This window comes from Oryza brachyantha, chromosome 9, assembly GCF_000231095.2.
Source record: "Oryza brachyantha chromosome 9, ObraRS2, whole genome shotgun sequence".
Lineage (NCBI taxonomy): Eukaryota > Viridiplantae > Streptophyta > Magnoliopsida > Poales > Poaceae > Oryza > Oryza brachyantha.
In genome coordinates, this window is record NC_023171.2 from 9,586,093 (window position 1) to 9,605,444 (window position 19,352).

General features: G+C 42.5%; 6 protein-coding genes across 6 annotated transcripts; 3 read left to right on the forward strand and 3 right to left on the reverse strand.

Moving 5' to 3' along the window:
* Positions 1-357: 357 nt before the first annotated feature.
* On the reverse strand, positions 358-1,400 carry LOC107304968. Its single transcript, XM_015841158.2, has 2 exons — positions 1,101-1,400; positions 358-1,004 (listed from the first exon to the last, which is right to left on the reverse strand). Exons 1-2 carry the CDS (start codon positions 1,345-1,347, stop codon positions 526-528), a joined length of 726 nt encoding a protein of 241 aa, XP_015696644.1. The 5' UTR covers positions 1,348-1,400; the 3' UTR covers positions 358-525.
* Positions 1,401-2,081: 681 nt separating this feature from the next.
* Positions 2,082-3,157, reverse strand: LOC102718766 (keratin-associated protein 6-2-like). The gene has a single exon (XM_006660579.3). It carries the CDS (start codon positions 3,048-3,050, stop codon positions 2,343-2,345), a length of 708 nt encoding a protein of 235 aa, XP_006660642.1. The 5' UTR covers positions 3,051-3,157; the 3' UTR covers positions 2,082-2,342.
* Positions 3,158-4,816: 1,659 nt separating this feature from the next.
* On the reverse strand, positions 4,817-5,517 carry LOC107304894 (glycine-rich protein 23-like). Its single transcript, XM_015840866.1, has 2 exons — positions 5,376-5,517; positions 4,817-5,289 (listed from the first exon to the last, which is right to left on the reverse strand). Exons 1-2 carry the CDS (start codon positions 5,515-5,517, stop codon positions 4,817-4,819), a joined length of 615 nt encoding a protein of 204 aa, XP_015696352.1.
* A 1,865-nt stretch (positions 5,518-7,382) lies between these two features.
* Positions 7,383-7,838, forward strand: LOC102719040 (putative per-hexamer repeat protein 5). The gene has a single exon (XM_006660580.2). It carries the CDS (start codon positions 7,383-7,385, stop codon positions 7,836-7,838), a length of 456 nt encoding a protein of 151 aa, XP_006660643.1.
* A 1,606-nt stretch (positions 7,839-9,444) lies between these two features.
* On the forward strand, positions 9,445-9,954 carry LOC102719322 (putative per-hexamer repeat protein 5). Its single transcript, XM_015840867.1, has one exon. The coding sequence runs from the start codon at positions 9,445-9,447 to the stop codon at positions 9,952-9,954; it is 510 nt and encodes a 169-aa protein (XP_015696353.1).
* A 2,940-nt stretch (positions 9,955-12,894) lies between these two features.
* On the forward strand, positions 12,895-13,359 carry LOC102712570 (glycine-rich cell wall structural protein-like). Its single transcript, XM_006661187.1, has one exon. The coding sequence runs from the start codon at positions 12,895-12,897 to the stop codon at positions 13,357-13,359; it is 465 nt and encodes a 154-aa protein (XP_006661250.1).
* The last annotated feature ends 5,993 nt before the right edge of the window (positions 13,360-19,352 follow it).

Consider the following 19,352-nt stretch of genomic DNA (forward strand, 5'->3'; position numbering starts at 1 on the left):
CTTCATAGTCCCTTCGTATAAGAAGATAATTCATATTTTGTTTTGCTAGTATAATAATTTGATCAAAAAGTTACTTTATTAGAATATGGTTTTCGTGAAGCAAAGTTAATGTTATTAGATTGAAATTCAGAAGTACTTATTATACTTTGTGGCACGCAAACAATATATTGGTAAAGCAATCGCGGGTCAAAAACTTGTTCAAACAAAATAAAATGTCTCATATTTTTATATAGAGGAGGTAAGAAACTCGTGTAATTTAATGGCAAAAAATAATTTATGGTTAAAATTTTTATATTTGTGTTTGTAGCAACTTAAATGCCAATGCTAAAAAAGAGACTACGATGAAAAACCCCAAAAACATAATTCCAAATTTTAGAATTCAAATTTTAGCAGTGGCGAAGTTGGTTGAATACATCCTTGATGTAGAGTCTGAATTCATTTCCATTATCAACAAAAAAAACCTAGCCTACGAGTAGCATTGTACTGAAACAGAATCATTAGTACTTTTGCAACCTGGATTAACTGTCAGTAACAGTGGTGAACCAAGAACTCCCCTGCAACAACTGGGACAAACTCAAGGCTGATGCGTCCGACACAGTGCAGTATCCATCGCCGTCGGCTATGTCGGTTCCTCCCGGGAGCGCCTTTGATCCGACGACGTACGCGCTGGAGTACGTCCAGGAGGAGGTACGACTCACCGACGTCGAACCGCTCCTCGCCGGTGAGCACGACGAAGCCGTCGGCCCGGAGCGGCACGAAGGTGAGGTTCCAGGTGTCGGGCTCCCCCTCGAGGTGCGCCGCGACGTCGGTGATGTAGGTGCTGTTGCCTCTCCTGCCGTTCACCGTCGCGGTGAACGTCATCGACCGCCGGGCCTCGCCCCAGTCCGGGAGGTCCAGCGCCTTGATCATGACCACCGCCGTCTCGCCGGCACGGAACGCCGCCCTGTTCTCGTGCCAACGGAACATGAAGGTCGGCACGGGCGCCGCCGCCGCCGCCGCTGCCGCTGCACGTAATTAACAAGAGGAGCGGCACGCCATGAAGTCCACTCCAAGATCGCAAAGAAAGGCACAAGTTTGCAGCAGTGACAAAGACCCCGAACCTTGCTGCGAGGAGGAGGATGGCTGCTCCGCCATTGACGCGTGCAGCGCTGCCGCGGCGACGCAGAGGAGAAGCCGGGGAGGAGGCAAGCTCATCGCGGCGGAGCGGCCCATGATCTCGGCCGATGTTCTTGGTCGGAGTGGGGGACGTGGAGAGCGTGGTGCATGAACCGGGAGGATGGCACCATTGGTCTGCAAGTCTCGGCAACTGCATTCCACTAAAAACGACAGAAGTTTTGGCAACTGCATCTCTGCAACTGCAAGGTGTCCCAACACTGCACACGTCGATCCTGAACTTGAACTCTGGTCATTCTTGGGATGCGAGGGGGCACAGCTGCAGATAGCGTTGTGCGTTTTTTTTTTTCAGAAGAGAGACTGAACGTTGTGTGGGCGTGTTCAGACTTCAGAGCAGGGCGTTTGTACAAACTTGAACATGATAAGATTACAGTGCTTAAATAAGTACGTAAAGGTATACTAAAATTTTACGCTAAAAACTTTGGTATCTCTACGTACCTATTACCTTGGGAGGAATAAAGTTTTATCCTAGAAAATATAATATCTAAGAGCATCCCTAAGAGAATGCTAATATTTTGTTATGCAAAAACTTGTATTGGATTCATCTAAAAAATATTGTGCATAAAAATTACACACTCCTCTAACAGAGATCTAAAAATGAATAACTTGTATTAGGAAGCCATATTTTTCCTCAAATTTAGGATACAATTGGGATAATTTAGGCATGAGTAAATATTAGGAATGTATTTGGTAAGAGATATATTTTCTAGTCCAATTCCTAAAATTTGGTTTTACAGATCAATTTTAGACATCTCTTGGAGATGTTCTAAGTATAAAATTACTCGTGCTGTAGTATTGGTCGTTATTTTTTTATTTACATTAAAATTTGTAAATATGTTCTAGCTGAATTTTCAAGAAAGAGTTCTTATTTAGAAATTGAAGATGGAAAAGTTCATCCTCTATGTTACCTTAAGTCTGACGCGAAAAACAAAGCATCGTTGTTTGCTACCGTCACTTGATATTTTTCCTTTTATTTTCTGCACTGCTATATACCTTGCCAGTCATATAAGAAAGAGAAATATTGGAATTCATCCTTGGGGGCATGAAAGTTTGTTCATCTTTCACCATGGAAGTTTATTGTTTATTTATATATTATACATATCGGATTTCCATGAACAAGCATAAATTCATAAACAATGGCATAGAGGCAAATTCAACAATTAATTATCTTATTTCCCATGCCCATAACCATAACCATGACCTTCACCATAGCCTGAGCCCGAGCCATTTCCATATCCACTTCCTGAACCTTCACCATAGCCTGATCCTGATCCTTGGCCATGTCTTGAGCCATGGCCTTCGCTGTAACCCGACCCTGTTCCTCGACCATAACCATGCCCCTCACCATATCCTGAGCCAGAGCCGTTCCCTTGACCATAGCCTTCGCCATGCCCCTCACCATATCCTGAGCTGTAGCCATTTCCTTCACCATGTCCCTCACCATATCCCGAACATGTTCCTTGTCCATGGCATGAACCTTGATCTTGGCCTTGGCCTTCACTGGTGCCTTGATCTTGGTTGTAACTGGATCCTGAATCTCCACCAGAGTTAGCATATGAACCTGCTCCAGAACCAGCGCTAGATCCAACTGATGACCCTGCGCTTGAACTAGCACTTGACCATGAGCCAGACCCAGAAGCAGAGCCCGAGCCTGAACCTGAGCCAGAGTTAGAGAAAGAACCTGACCCAGATGTTGCGCCAGAGCCAGAGCCACCTGCACCACCACCTATGCCAATACTAATTCCCGTACCAATTCCAATACCACCCCCGCCACCAAGATCGATGCTTAAGTCTTTACGGGAAATTCGCCCCTCAGATGCAAGAACAAGTGCAGCAAGCACAACAATGCCAAGAACAATAGTCTTGGTATGAGACATTGTGGAACCAGCGATAGGAAATTGCAGGAAGCAGGAACAATGAGCCTGATTGTATTGCTTCAATGTTCTCAAATGTGTGTAGACACTAGCTTCCTTTCTTGCCTCCAACAATTCCTGGATATTCAAACACCAGGAGTGCAGTGGTATTTATAGAACCCAAAAGTGGGTTTCAGGAATAATGCTTAATTTAATCTGTGGCAAGAACTTGTGGTAATGGCCATTGGACAGCAGATTTTGCTCTAAGTAGTGGCATCTAGTGGAGCAATGATAGTGCAGGTGTATGGCCATTAATTCATTATCCATAGGTAGTGCATTGGAGTGACACGTTTGACCTCTGAATCATCATGCATAATACTAGCACTAGTGAAAACTGAAAAGGAGCACAAGACTATGCATTCTGTAGATTTTACACTTGGACACTGTACAGTGTTTTTTTAAAATAAAACACTTGTGGAGCATATTTGTAATAATACACACATATTTAATATCCTGCTTAACATATGATTATTTTTGTATAAAGATATGAAATTAAGTTGTTTACACTTGCACACTGTACAATTGCTACCTTTTTTTTAACCTACATCACAGTTTCCATGGATGTTTATGGAGTGATAGGTGAATTTATATAGTCAAATTTATTCAAAATATTTTATAATTTTTAGATATTACACAGGAGACGATGGCATCCACACGTACGACCACACCTAAGGTATAAAGTGACTTAATTACCTGATAACTGCATGGAAAAGTGAAGCTACTTTAGTTTTGAGGCTAAACGAAGCAGGTAATTGGAGGTTTCGAGAAGCGCTTTCTTTTATCCGGATTGGAATCAGTGGAAGCTTACTTGTAAACCTGATCAGGCTATTGCTAGTCCGTTTCATTTGTCAATTTCTATTGTCAACTCTGGAGTTGACTTAAATCTTTCTTTAATTTTTCTTCTTGGACTATCATCTTAGAGCAGGTACAATAGTAGACTATAAGGCATCTATAAACATATTTTAAAAAGAAAAGAGGAAAGAAAGAAAAACAACTGCTACTAATTTATAGCTAGGTACAGCACGGACTACGAGACACAGTGTGTGTATGACAAGTAGGACTATATATTAATGTTTTGTAAGTAACTATTATATGAATTAACTATTAGATTGACTATAGATAAATTGAAGCTATTAGTTAGCTATACTATTGAACTTGCTCTTACTGTTGCCTAGCAGTGGATATTAGTTCTTTTGAGATTCACCTATCACTGTGAATGCTTACATGCACACAAATGTGTAGGAAGCAAAAATTGAGTTCAACTGGCTGTCAAATTTAAGATTCTTTTTACATTATTGTGTACCAATTCATGCCTAATTGATCTGTGATCAAAACCTTGTTGTTGATCTGGAGTAAAATATTTCAACTCAAGTTGCAAGTAAACTATTCCTCGATATAAATTTTGTAAGTAATTATTTTAGTTCCACTTTATGTCTAATTGACCTGTGGTCAAAACTTGTTGTTGACCTTGAGTGAGGTATTTCAACTCAAGTTGCAAGTAAACTATTCCTCACTATAGATTTTTTAAGTAATTATGTTAGTCACTATAGATTTTGATTTCTCACAACATCTGCTCATCATGCACCAGTCTTCATACCCAAACAACATGAGAATTTGATACACCAAACCTAATTGCAATTGATGTAGTTTGAAGTCCTTATGATAGTCTATCTACGCACTAATTTCTAACATGATTAATAGAGAGTCAGGCCTTACGGTATCCACATCGATCAATTGTGCCCACGATTAGTTCCGGACTCTACTCGAGAGGCTGCACTTGATCTTGCTCTAGATCCGACAGTAGAACCTACAAATGATCCATCATTAGAGTCTGAATTAGATCTCACGGAGGATGATGCACTTGAACCAGCTGACGATCCAGCGCTTGAACCACCTCCTGATCTGAACCCAGAGCCAGCTGAGCTTGAAGCTGAACTAGAGCTAGAGGAGCCAGCATTACCACCACCACCACCTAATCCAATACCAACTCCGGCTCCAAGGCCACCTCCCCCTGAGCTTGAGCCTGAACCCGAAGCCGAAACTAATCCAGAAGCAGATCCTAAGCCTGGACTTGATCCAGAGCTGGACACTGATGCGGAACCATACCTTGAACTTGACTCATAACCACCACCACCTAGACCAATGCCAATTCCAACTCCAAGTCCAAGTCCAAGACCTCCTGATCCTGAGCCTGAGCCGAATCCTGAACCAGAGCCCAAAGCTGACCCCGAGCTAGAACAGAGCCAGAGCCAGAGCCAGAACCTGAACCACCTGCTCCCAAGCCTATACCAACTCCAATCCCAACTCCACCCCCAACCCCAAGATTAATACCAAGGTCCTTCCGAGCAGAGCGGCCCTCCCCCACCGGAGCAAGTGATGCAGCAACTACAACCACGGCTACTAGAGCAACGCCCTTCATGCAAACCATCATGTCTTAGTTCGTATCAACAGTATTGCAACACCTAGTAGCTAGCAATGGCGATTTTGCAGGTGTTCAATAAAGCCTCATGGGAATTTATAGTCCGATGCTATCGATCAGTGCAAGACGGCAGCTGAGCTAGAGAGAGATGATAACGTCGCCTTTGCCACAGAGTGGTGTGGTTGAATTGCGCACTTGCGTTGCGTGTTTGCTCCAGATCAGCGCTCGAGCTCGCATCGTTGGCTCGCTGGGTGACACTGATCTGATCTGATGTGATCGCCGTGCCTTTTTGCCTCCACCGGTGGTGAGAATTAATTCAGCATGAGCGAAGCGATCGGCCGAGAGATCCCGGCCGGCTGTAGTGGGCGGCGGCTGGCTGGATGGCTGGCTTTAGCCGTCGTCGCTCCCGGCCGGTGAGGTGGTGTTGAGCTAGCGCTGCTGTGCGACACGTTTTTGGCGCGTGCATGCTAAGTCTGGAAGAAAATGACAGCCGCTCATGTAAAAGGATTAGTGTTGGATGGCTGGTTGAGATATCGATGGAACCATAGAAGTAGTTTTTTAGCATACTCGTTGCTTGCATGCCATCTAAATAGTTATAAAAAATTATGAAAAAATTTGGCAAGATAGTTTAATATGGGTTATAACACTCCACCAACATGCAAATTTAAATTCAACTTCCACAAGTTATAGTAAAAATAACAAAAACAATTATGAATATGCATATACTTAGTTTCAGTTTTGTTTATATTTTTGCTACAACTTGTAGAAGTTGAATTTAAACTTGCATGTTTGTGGAGTGATATAAATCATATTAATCTATCTCATCAATTTTTTTTATATTTTTAATGACTATTTAGATGATATGCAAGCACACAGATGTATCTACACCCGTGTGCTAAAAACTTTTTCCTTGGGAACCATGCATGGATGCTACTTGCAAAGCAGCTGTACATCAACGTGAAATCGTGTTTCTATTTCACATGTGGTACGAGTACGTACGACGGGCAACGGTTTTTGTCAGCGAACTGACCGAAACAAACGTATTGTATCCTCTGTTTTTCCTTTTTTTTTCCTTCTTTTAATTGAACAAAAATAAGTCTAATAGCAAAAGAAGGAACTCTGATGTGCATGATGTGCTGACACTATTCACGGAGTAGTAAACAAGTGAATTTAGGGTATGTTAATCACTTTAATTTTGTACCGTATGCCAACATTACATGGGTGAATGAATACTTTGGACTGTTGAAAACTCTGTTCATGTACACAACGACTGAACTCATCCCCTCAGTCTGAGGAACCCGGCCGCGAGACAGACTGAACGATCCAAGAAAAAGACTGGAGATCGATCGATGGATGGTCAGTCCACGGATCGATCAGGTTTATACCAAACCCATCAGTACTGCAGCTTAGTTTAGTGCGCCGATCGAGGACGATCGACAAGCTGGCCGGCTGCAGCAGGTGCCGGTGCGTTGTCCTGATCAGCTACTAGCTAGCTGCCAAGATGCATATGCAGGCAGCTGGCGCTGCAACCAATCCACGCACTGATCAACCAACCAACCAGGCAGGCACATGATCAGTGACGCGCATCTTTTCGCGCTGCACCACCTCGTGCTAGCTACCTACCTCGCGCCACCACATGATACGTTTATTTCGGGCACAAAGGTGAAGTTTTTTTCCGCCCACACGTACGTACGTACGCGCGCGAGCGAGCGCGCAACATGGCCGGCCGGCCGCCGAGATCGATCGTCCTGTTGCTCTTGGCCTCGCGTCCGTGTCCTGTTGCATCCTATATAAGCAGCAGGCTAGCTTGCTAACCTCTGAGCATTGCCAAAGGTGTGCGCCGAGAAGAAAGATCGCCGGCCGGTGGAACAACGAGGATGGTGGGCGGCAAGGGTAGCGCGGTCGCTTCTCTGACGCTGGTGGCGCTCCTGTGCGCGATGTCCGGTGGCTGCGTGGAGAGCCGCCGTGTGGCGACGACGGGCCTCACCATCGGCTTGGGTAGCGGCCAGGGAATTGGGATCGGGCTCGATCCGGGCACAGGAGGCGCCGTGCCTGCCTCTGCTTCTGGTTCTGTCTCTACCTCTACCTCCGTGGCTAGGCCAGGGTCTACCTCTGGATCAAGATCCAGGTCGGTCTCTATCGGAGGAGCTAGCTCTTCTACTAGGTCGAGTGCTGGATCATACGCTAGGTCAGGTGGATCAGGGGGCAGTGGGTTGGGTTCGGGGTCTATGTATGGTGAAGGTGGAGGATATGGGCGTGGGTCGAGCGATGCGTCTGGCATAGGGTTTGAAGAGGGGTATGGTTATGGATCCGGTTCTGTTAGATACCCTTGAGATAAGTATGATAGCATGACATTATTATATCATTTCTCCGTGTGAGAATTAATTGAAATGTAATAATATTGTCTTTCCTTGAAACTTGTATTTGGTTATTTTTTAAACGGTGGTGGTGTAGAATGAACAAAAATCATGCTACTTCGCTCTCGTTTGAATGGACGATCATAGAATGCATGCTAGTCAAATATCAAATCATGAATTAGACGTAAAATTATTAGGATTTTATCTTTAAAGATTATATTAGTAGATTTGTCATGAAAAAACTCTTTTACATAGTTATATTTTTAAATATTTTTATAAATGCATAGTTTGATACAGTAAAATACATGTATGGAAACTACATCGATGTTTTATTGAACTAAAAGGAAAGAAGGCAGTAGCATTTGATTGTCATCTCGGGTAATGATATAGAAAAAATTAACGTAAAATCTGGTAACAGACTGACACGCGCGCATGCTCGATCGATCAAACAAATAGAGTTAGTGACAGAGATTCCTCGCCATCAATTTTGCAATATACATTATATTGCAACTGTGCTAGGGACATTTAACTTTTTGCCATTTCATAACCGATTTGCCACTTGATTCACCTGTCATATATTCATAAGAACCCATATATCATAGACAGCAAGTGATAAATCTGTTTTGACCACCGACAAAAAGTTAAGTTTCCTCCGTTTGAAAGAGCAGCACTGCAGATTCAATCTAATACAGTTCACACCTCCATTGTCCAAGATCCTGAATACAGTACAGCTGATCTATATCCGCCTAACTGGACATCAATCTCGAACTTTCGATGCCGTTGCTTTATCAGCTGCGTTCGAAGGTAAGAGTTACTTAAGTTAAGTTAACGATAAATATAATTAGTATATAATTAATTAAATATTATTTATTAAAAATTTTAAAAATAGATTTATTTGATCTTTTAATTAAAATAATTTTTATATAGAAAATTTTTACATAAAATATATTATTTAGTAGTTTGAAAAATATGCTAAGAAAAATAAGGATTAGTCCAGCCAGACAGGCCGAAACGAACGCAGATATCAGCCGATATCCAAGAAAAATTCTGGAGATCGATCGATTGATCGGTCGGTCCACGGATCGAGCAGGTTATACCAAACCCATCACTGCAGCTTAGTGCGCGGAGGACGACAAGCCGGCCGGCTGCGGCCGGTGCCGGTGCGTGTTCTCCTGAAGCGACTGGCCAAGATGCATGCAGGCACGCGTGGCATCGATCGTATCGCAACCACTCCACGCACTAATCAAAACCAACCAATCAATCAGGCAGGCACACGATCACTGACGCGCGCACCTTTTCGCGCTGCACCACCGCGCCACCATCGCGTGCTAGCTAGCTACCTCGACCACATGATCCGCGGTACGTTTCGGGCACAAAGGTGAAGCTTTTCCGCCTACACGCGAGCACGCGACATGGCCGCCCGGCCGTCCCGTTGCCCTTGGCCTCGGCCTCGGGCGCAGGCCGCCGCGTCCTATATAAGCAAGCCCATCGATCATGATATATATCCATCTCTGTACACAGCTGAACAATTGCCAGGGCGCGGAACCGATCGAGAAGACGCGGTGCCGGTGGAACGACGGGGATGGTGGGCGGCAAGGGTAGCGCCGCTGCTTCTCTGACGCTGGTGGCGCTCCTGTGCGCGATGTCCGGTGGCTGCGTGGAGGGCCGCCGTGTGGCGAGGATGGGCCTCGACATCGGCTTGGGTGGCGGCCAGGGAATTGGGCTCGGCCTCGGCCTCGGGCTTGGGCTTGGGCTTGGAGCGGGCACAGGAGGTGTGTCTGCTTCTGGGTCTGGTTCTGGCTCTGGCTCGGTGGCTGAGGCAGGGCCTACCTCTGGGTCGGTCTCTATTGGAGGAGCTAGCTCTTCTGCTGGGTCGAGTGCTGGATCATACGCTGGGTTGGATGGATCAGGGGCTGGGTCCTCAGCTGGATCTAGAGCAGGGTCAAATGGTGGGCAAGGGTATGGACAAGGAGGTGGCAGTGGGTCGGGTTTAGGATCTGGGTATGGTGAGGGTGGAGGATATGGGCATGGTTCGAGCAATGGGTTTGGAGAAGGGTATGGTTATGGATCCGGTTATGGTAGAAACCCTTAAGAAAGATACGCTGTGATGTAATTATAATTTAGCATGTTATTGTTATCATTTCTCCGTGTGAGAATTAATTGAATGTTATAAAAATATTGTCTATCCTTGACACTTGTATTTGTTTTTTTTTTAACGGTGGTGGTGTAGAATGAACAAAAAATCATGCTACTTCGTTCTCGGTTGAATGGACGTCTTAGAATATGTGCTAGTCAAATTTCAAATCATGAATTAGATGCAAAATTATTAGGATTTCATCTTTGCAGGTTATATTAGCAGATTTATCATAAAAAACTCTTTCATATAGTTATATTTTAAATATTTTTAAAAATGCATAGTCTGAAAAGTAACAATAAAATAAATGTATGGAGACTACGTTGATGTTTTATTGAACTAAAAAGGGACTAAAAAGGAACGAATGCAGTAGCATTTGATTGTGATCTTGGGTAACAATATAGGATTAACATCATTTTTTTTTCACATAAACTCTGGTAGCTCGCGGCACATCTTAGATAATCAAAATTTTACGAAAATAAAAGCGGGTGTGGCAAGGACCACAAAATTACTCTGTATATTAACTAATAAAACACAATTTTCTCTGGTGTGGTAAAATTAGAAGCTATTATATCTAATGATATTTATTTCTCCCTATTTGTTTACTTCCTGGACCACCCACCGGAGTTCAGATTTTGATGTCCAGAAATATTATGCATAAATTGGTTCCATGTGCCCTTTTGTTAGAATTTTTGGGAGGTTAGAGATTTGTTGTTGGGCGGATCATTTTAGAAGGTACTCCCTCATATTTTATTTTTATATAAGACACCGTTGATTTTTAGAATCACATTTGACCATTCATCTTATTTAAAATTTATATGCAAATATACAAAATTATAATGCATAATTAAAGTTTCTATAATAATAAATCATATTATAACAAAATAATTAATAATTATATAACTTTTTTTGAATAAGACGAATGGTTAAACGTGGATTTAAAAGTCAACGACATCGTATAAAAAAATATGGAGGGAGTATTAGGGAAGCATTTGCTAGTGTGTTAGTGCGGTGTGCATATCAGCATAGATGTTAACGTAGTGTGCATACATGTGTATTTTGTGTAATCAGAAAAAAAAAAAAGGATCCCATAAAAAATATTCAGGATGAAGGTTTGGCCCTCGTAAGAGATGACCATGGTCCATGTGGGCTTACGTAAAACACTCCCATAAAAAGCGATTCTATTCTTTTTCTTCACGTACAGATAAACTTGGTTTGAGGTATTTGACTCTGGCGATACTATAATGCTTTCAATTCTCGGATCCATCTTGTTGATTTGAAACAACAGGTGCGTTCAAAAAACAGATGGAAATTTGGGAGCACAAAAGTCCTCTTAATTTTTGCTTTACAGGAGGGTTTAGCCTCATGTTTTCGTCTCTCATCATTGATCTGCAAGACTGCAACGGACGACGTACGCCATGCAGCTGCGATGCGAAGCGGCCGGCCGACCGCAGCGTCTGCAAATCCAGCGGCGGCGCCGGCGCCGGCGACCACCGAACGGCAGGCAGCGTGCGAGAGCCGGCCAGCGGTGGCGACGAATTACCGGTCAGCCGCGCGTCGCGGAGGAGCCGGCCCAGCTAGCTATACGTCAAGTGATGGAACACGGTCGCCGCCGCTGCGCACACCCAACATCTGACTGACCAAAGCCGCCCGCGGCGGCGTCCGTCCGTCCGTCCTGCACACCGGCAGGCGCATCACGATTTCTCGAGTTCACAAATCACAACCACTCTCCCCACTCGCTTCCAATCAAAGCACGCATCTTTTCTCGTTTCCTTTTCCTAAAGAAAATCACCCACCACCGCGACATGCATCTATCATTCTATCCTAACTGATTCAGCACCTCGGCTTTTGCTTATGATTATAAATCAAAACTTAAATTAATTTTAAGATATTTTTATCGTAACTAATTTTTTAATCTTATCTTTTAGATCGCTATTAATACATAAAAAAATTTTATTCATAAATTATTCTTTATTTATTAATACGTTGTTTAACTTTTTCTGTCTCAAAAAAGCGAAAGGACGAGAACTACTTAGACCGCGTTCGGTCCCCCTTTTAGTTAATCTCTCTCGTTTTCACGCGCACGTTTTTCGAATTGCTAAACGGTGTATTTTTTACAAAAATTTTCTATACGAAAGTTATTTTAAAAATCATGTAGTAATCTATTACTGTTTTTTTCACTGGGGTAAGTTAGGGGTTGTTTAGTTTACAATTTTTTTTTTGCAAACACACCACATCAAAACTTTAAACACACATTTGAAGTATTAAACTTAGTCTAATTACAGAACAAATTTCAGATTCCGCCTGAAAACCGCGAGACGAATCTTTTGAGTCTAATTAATCCGTCATTAGCACATGATGGTTACTTTAGCACTTATGACTAATCACGTCCTAATTAGACTCAAAAGATTTGTCCCACTGTTTCCTCCATAACTATGTAATTAATTTTAATGTTTATATATATTTAATGTTTCATTTAGATGCCCAAAAATTCGATGTGATGTTTTTGGGGAAAAATTTTAGAAACTAAACAGTGCCTTAACCTACCATAGGCGCTCAAACGAACTGGCCTTACTGGTGTCGCGCTTTGCCCACAGTTATTCGCCAGTAGCTACGCAGATAGCCACAGGACGTCGCTATCGTTCGGCACAACGTGGACTCGCATGGCCGCATCGATCGCGCCACGCCGTCGCGTTCCACTTGGTTGGTCACTTGGTCTTTGCTGCTTCTCCTCCTACATAAGCAGCGCCTTCTTGCAGCTGCGTCTCTGCATCTGCACTTGCCTTCTTGCAGTTGCAGCGGTCGGCACACACTGAAGAAGAGAGCTGAGTGCAGTGGTTGTGCTCATCAAAAACTCAAGATCGAGTTGAGGGCTGAATAAGCAGTGGTGTTTTGAGGATGGCAAGAAGCAAGGCCTGCAATTTGGCAGCTGCTCTGCTGCTGCTGGTGATGGTGGTCTTCATGTGCATGCCCTACGGTGGGACTGTGGAGGGCCGGCCGGTGCCGAGGAAGGACCTCGACGTTGGGTTGGGTGGCGGTGGGCAGGGGCTGGGTGTTGGGATTGGTGTTGGTGTTGGTCTCGGGGTCGGGTTGGGGCCTGGTGGTGTGTCCGTGTCTGGTTCTGGGTCTGGGTCTGGCTCAGTGGCTGGGGTTGGCTCTGCCTCTGGGTCAAGGTCTGGCTCGGTCTCAATTGGAGGAGCGAGCTCGTCAGCTGGGTCCAGTGCAGGTGCTTCCGTTGGATCGGGTGGGTTAAGGGTAGGGTCCTCTGCTGGATCTTCGGCTGGATCTAGTGGTGGATCGGGCACTGGAATAGGCATTGGAACTGGGCAAGGATCTGGGTCTGGCTCAAGCAGAAATCCTTAATATTTTCACCATGTTATTTTTTTATGGTGAGTTAATCAACTTGCAAAAGAGTGTTTATTTCTTTTCTTTTGAGATATGCAAAAGGCATGTGAGGTTAAATCAATAAGATGTCTCTTTAAACATGTAAGATGTTTGGCATCCCTCTCACTACTGTAGTTATGTCAATAAAAAATGTATGATCGGTGAATTGCAATAATTTTGTATAAAATGTTTAGTTTGAAGCATGATATAAGCAAATAACATTGCTTGTCCCAACTCCCAAGTAGACTTTTTAGCTTCTCCTATTCTCTGTACACGTGCGCTGAGGCACGTCTGAAATTTGCAGTAGAAAGTAGTTCAAGTTTGCCCCAAAAGTTATTTCAACTTGTCAGAGCAGTTAAAATAGTAAGCTATAAGCCAGTTATAAGCATATTTTAAAAAAATAAAAGGGAAAAGAGAAGAGAGGTGTGCTACTAATTTATAGTCAGCTAGACACAGATTCTAAGACAAAATATGTGTATGACATGTAATACTATGTATTAATATTTTGTAGATAACTATTGTATAAGTTGGTTATTAAATTGAATATAAATAAATTATACTATTGAACTTCTCTTACGATAACATATGTACGTGGCCACCCCTGCACTCACGTTGAGACACAAATTGGCCAACCTCATTGATTCTAACCTTTTCTTCAAAGGAAGACGTCCACTCAATCGCAGAGGCAAGTATACAACACCCTCCAGCTATGAAAACCGGGCCAGATCGTATCACTAGGTGCTTTGGATGGAGGTTCTCCCTACGTGACCACATATGGCACTACCATCAACAAAGGAAGGTGGTTTTATCTTATTTAACAATACTGTGGCTATCAAATAAAAAAACAATTTTATCTTATCTGATAGCGTCGTAGCTGTCCAATCAGCAAAAATAATTTTAAAACTTTGTGAGCGTGTTTTCTCCTTTCGCTTCTCCGCACTTAGCAAGTGACCACCATTTCCAGCATTGGCGGTAGCCTCGGGAAACAGTTCTAACCTCTCGAGTGGACGTCTTCTCGTATGTTGTATGTTATTTAAATAGTAATAAAAAATATAAAAAAATTATAAAGATAGATTAATATATGATATATCACTACACAGACATATAACTTAAAATATGATTTCTACAATCCATTGCAAAATTAACAAATATATGATTGTGAGTATGTGTATACTATTTATAGTTTAATTTGTTATTTTTGTTATGAATTATAGAAGTCATATTTTAACTTGCATGTTTGTGTAGCGACTTATCATATATTAATCAATCTTCACAAGTATTTTTATATTTTTTAATAATTATTTAGATAGCATGCAATGTAATAGACGAAAACTAACGAGATCCATGCTCCGGTAGCCTCGTCTACTTCATCCCTACATACCGTTGGGGAAGAGGGCCTCAATGGACCCTGGTTCACCGATGGGGGGATGAATCGAGAGGAAGGAGCAGGTGTGGAGATCGAATAGCACAAGTTGGTGCATGCGTCAAGGTGAGACAGAGGAGAGGAAGGAACCTCCACCCATAGACCCACATGTTACTACATCACGTCATGTGGTAGTTCACGTTAGAGAAACTCTTACACAAAACCGCTAACTAAAATGCAACACAAGTGCCAAACAAAGGCAAAACATCATCAAAACTATAGATGGTCATATGGCCCGAGGCCCGAAGGCCAGCGGCACGACGGGATCGGGCTTGGGCCGGCCTGTCCCGACCATTGGGCCATGCCTGGGCCGCCACCTTGGCATGTGGGCCAGCCCGGCATGGCTCGATAGATGAAAAAAAAATCAAAGAATCTAAAATAGACTTAATTTAGTTATATAAGGCTCAGCCCAATATAGGAGGTATGAGAAATAGACTTATCTTAGCTGTAAAAGACACAACCCAAAGAGAAGGGATGAAAATTAGACTTATTTGCACAGCCCCAAGAGGTAAAAGAGCAATTGTAGACTTATTTACTCTTCGGCCCATCGTACTTCCGAGCCGGCCTGGCACGGCCCGAGGCTTATTGGGCTGTGCCTGGGTAGCCGATGTAGCCCATGGGCCGGCACGGCACAGCCTGGTGCGGTTATTGGGCCGTGCCGGCCCGACTGGAGTAGGCACGGGCACGGCCGTGCTTGGGCCGTGCCGTGCCGGACGGGCCGGATGGCCAATTCAAAACTGCTCTGGGGGCAAAATGATACAGTTTTAATACTTAAGAAATGCATTATAGTGGAGGGAGACGAAATGGACTCTTTCTTCCTGCCTATAATGGTCCTGGATAGGCCAGGCCGTCAGTCCGATACCAAGGCCTTATTATGCGGCCTAGAATTTGGCAGGCCAACAAGTATTAGGGTTAGGGAGTACCATCCTTTTTCGATCCTCGTCATTTTTCGTGGCCCCTATTTGGGCCGCGAACATTATCTGGGAGGGGTGACCCTACCTGGGCCGCGTGTTCTGATGGCCCAACGGGAAAGAGTAGCCTGACCGAACGCCATACCTCCTCAACTCCACCTCGTTTGCATGGCTGCGATGGACCGGATGCACGTATGACGACGAACCATAGCACGGTGGAATACTGGAACTGGATGCTACCAGCAGCTGAAATTGTGTGCCCGTCCTGAGACAGATAGCCATGTGATGGTTGATGCGTGTAAGAGGCCAACGTTGAAACGTCTGCTCTGTTCTATACCACAGCCGATGCATCTAAGCCTTCGCCAAGTATTAGTCTCATCTTTCCGCTTTTGTTTATGTATATAGCTAAAATTTAAATTATCAACCTTAAATTTAGAATATATTTTTTTTTATCAAAGTACAATGGGGTAGAGTATATTTTTGAGTTTTCTTTATCGTACTTTATTTTTTAACCTTGTTTTTTGATCAGTAAAAACAATATATTTTTTAAGTTCATTGCAAATATATTATTTGACTTTTTTCCCTAAATAAGCCAAATAGTCACCCCTATATACACATCACCTGCACCATGCACCAGTACCTAAATAAGCCAAATAGTCACCCCTATATACACATCACCTGCACTTGTACCAAAATATAAGTCTTTCTATAAAAATATTAATACAGACATATTAACAATCAAATATTAATTATAAAATAAAAATATCAATTAAGTAAGAACGATATTACTAGATTTGTTGTTAACAACCTATCATAATATGACGCTTATTTATTTAAAATTACTTATTTTTATCAATATTATTGGCCAAAGTAGCATCTTAAAAACCATTTCAAGATTAAAAAAAGATAATTATAATTTATGATGGAGGGATAAGCCAACCAAAATACAAGGGCATATGAAATATGAAACGGAGATTTTGCGGACATATTCGAGGGGAGACCTAGGTGAAGCCAAGCGTCAGGATCGATAGATCATGACACTCCGCGTTACGAGAGGACCCGTATTCAATTCATTGCTTCGCAAAACGAAAGCTATCGCTCCTCCATCGCTTGACGAATTCAGAAGCAGCAGCGTGCGAAGTTGGTACACACAAAACAATCCATCGCGTGGTTCATACAGAAAGGAGCCCGGTCAGAGCCGTCAGATTAATCAGAGACCTCGTGCAGCAGTTGCTCTGTCGCCTATCGGCGTTGTTCCGGTCAAACAAACTCGTGAGTTTGCTCGGCCGCTGCCGTGGCTTCATACTTGCAACTCCTGAATTGTACGCCAAAAGAGAAAAAAAATCACGGTTCAGGTTAATTACTGTTCAGAAACGAATTTTTGTGGTCTTGGTTCGTCGGAAAGTTCAGGGTACACCAGATTTTTCTCTGCCACGGTTCGTGCGTAATCACCACACGATTGGGAGGTCTTTTTTTTTCTACCTACGTGTCTGTCACACTTCTACTTATCTGTCTGGCTGCATCTTGGGTAGACTCTCTGACGGTCAGGTGAGGTAATTTGCAGAAGCAGCACGGTAACTGACCGATCATAATACTGTACTGAGCAGCGTTCTAATTCCCGTTTCTACCGTCCCTACCACCCTAACCGTTAGCACAGTTACCGATAACCACGAATGTCGTAAAAACTACGATAAATTTAAAAATAAAAAACTTGAATTCAAAACCGTGCGATATTCACAATTACCGCATGGTTTTGCGCGGTTTCGCATTGTAACCGTGGCTAATACTTACTGAAACAACAGTGCATGAGAACGGCGAAAACCGTGTAAAACCATGCGGTTTCAGCTACGAAAACCGCGGTTACCGCAGGGAGAAGAAGATTTGAAAACAAGAAAATTTGTGGGATGTCAAATGCAAAAAAAATAATTAAAAAATCTGAAATAATACAAAAAAAGAAAAATACAAAAAATAAGAAAAATATATTTGTGACTATATTTTTGATATGAGTGAAGTGCACCAGCGATCTCTAAACTTGTATGCATATGTCATCTAGGTCGCTGAACTCTTAAAATGTATTTTGGGTCCCTGAACTTGTCCGGAGGTGTCATATAGGTCCAACGAGCTCTAACCCGCTCCATCTACTAACGTGGCATGCCACGGTGGCGTCTACGTGTTGGTGGTGTCACATGGGTCCCACATGTCAGTCTCTCTCTCCTCCTTATTCTTTTCTCTCCCTACTCGTAGGCGCCACCGTGGCATGCCACGTCAGCAGATGGAGCGGGTTAGAGCTCGTTGGACCTATATGACACCCCCGAACAAGTTCAGGAACCCAAAAATACATTTTGAGAGTTCAGAGACCTAGATGACACATGCATATAAGTTTAAGAACCGATGGTGCACTTCACTCTTTTGATATTTAGGACATGTTATAGGGAAAAAAATTTTGACATGACATTTTCTAAATTCTTGACAATGCAACATACACCGTCATATCACTTTCACCAAATAATTCACATTAACAACAACTTTATTTTAATTGTTGTGTCACAAATATACCTACTACCTATTATTACGAACAAAATTAAAACTATTATGTATGTACTAATATGCACAAATAATTTTTCTCCATACATATTTTTTCTATATCCATTATTATATGTTTGTATTTCAACATTATGTACCACGTGTATCTAGTGCAAATTAATAATGACTCAACAACAAAATATTATTAACCATCTTCTTACAAAATATTATTTGCAATAGGCTATTTTTTAATTTGTTCCTCCAAAATTTTCGGTTTTGATTTTTAATTACGCTAAAATACATTTGTTTCCAGAATTTCTTTGACAAAGGTATACTCAACCTACACGGCATATATTTTTTTCATTAAATTTCCTAAAAATTTTAAATTCTTCTTAAATTTAAACTTAAAACCGTGCTTCATACCATACCACGCCTCCACGATAAAACTGATTACCACGGTAACGGAAACCATGGTACTGAGCGTGCAGGACATTTCTTCAGCGCGTCGATGGAAGACAGACCGTCGCTCTCATCAAATTGCCGGTGGCGCTCATCAGGAAAAAAGAAACGCCGACGATTTGAGAACGACCCAGACGCGCAAGACGATTAATCGTCCTTGTGACGAGTAATAATCGTACTCTTTTCCTTCTTTTCTCACTATCGAGTAGACAAAGAAGGTCACGAAAACGAGTATAAAATGCATGAAAGATAAAATTAAATATACTCCCTTCCGTAAAAAGATATTTATCACTCATGATCAAATTTGATTAAACTTTTAAAATTCCAACAAGCAATTATTTCTTAAATACTTAGTTTAAATACAAGACAATGATATACACAAATTCTTCTCGAAAAGTACTATCATAATATTATAAACATATTAGGTTTTATAAATTTATTTAAAAAATGCTTATCAAAATTTTATAAGTCTAATTAAATCCTATTTTAAATGATAAATATTTTTGAAGTAATTAAATACGTAGTTTAGGTGAGAGGTGTTTTCCTGGTCAATACGCTAATCCAGAAAAAAAAAACCTCCCGGCAACCACCACGACGACCCCCCAAAAAGCCCACGAACTTTCGCCCCACCTCGCCCCCGCCACGCGCCCGGTGCT

Bases quoted from the DNA above. Each gene is read 5' to 3' on its own strand.
- LOC107304968 (XM_015841158.2), bottom strand. From the start codon at position 1,347: ATGCAGTTGCCAAAACTTCTGTCGTTTTTAGTGGAATGCAGTTGCCGA. The intron at 1,005-1,100 runs GTTCGGGGTCTT...AATTACGTGCAG, and splicing joins ATCCTCCTCCTCGCAGCAAG to CGGCAGCGGCGGCGGCGGCG.
- LOC102718766 (XM_006660579.3), bottom strand. From the start codon at position 3,050: ATGTCTCATACCAAGACTATTGTTCTTGGCATTGTTGTGCTTGCTGCA.
- LOC107304894 (XM_015840866.1), bottom strand. From the start codon at position 5,517: ATGATGGTTTGCATGAAGGGCGTTGCTCTAGTAGCCGTGGTTGTAGTT. The intron at 5,290-5,375 runs GTATAGGCTTGG...GCTCTGGTTCAG, and splicing joins TGGAGTTGGGATTGGAGTTG to GATTCGGCTCAGGCTCAGGA.
- LOC102719040 (XM_006660580.2), top strand. From the start codon at position 7,383: ATGGTGGGCGGCAAGGGTAGCGCGGTCGCTTCTCTGACGCTGGTGGCG.
- LOC102719322 (XM_015840867.1), top strand. From the start codon at position 9,445: ATGGTGGGCGGCAAGGGTAGCGCCGCTGCTTCTCTGACGCTGGTGGCG.
- LOC102712570 (XM_006661187.1), top strand. From the start codon at position 12,895: ATGGCAAGAAGCAAGGCCTGCAATTTGGCAGCTGCTCTGCTGCTGCTG.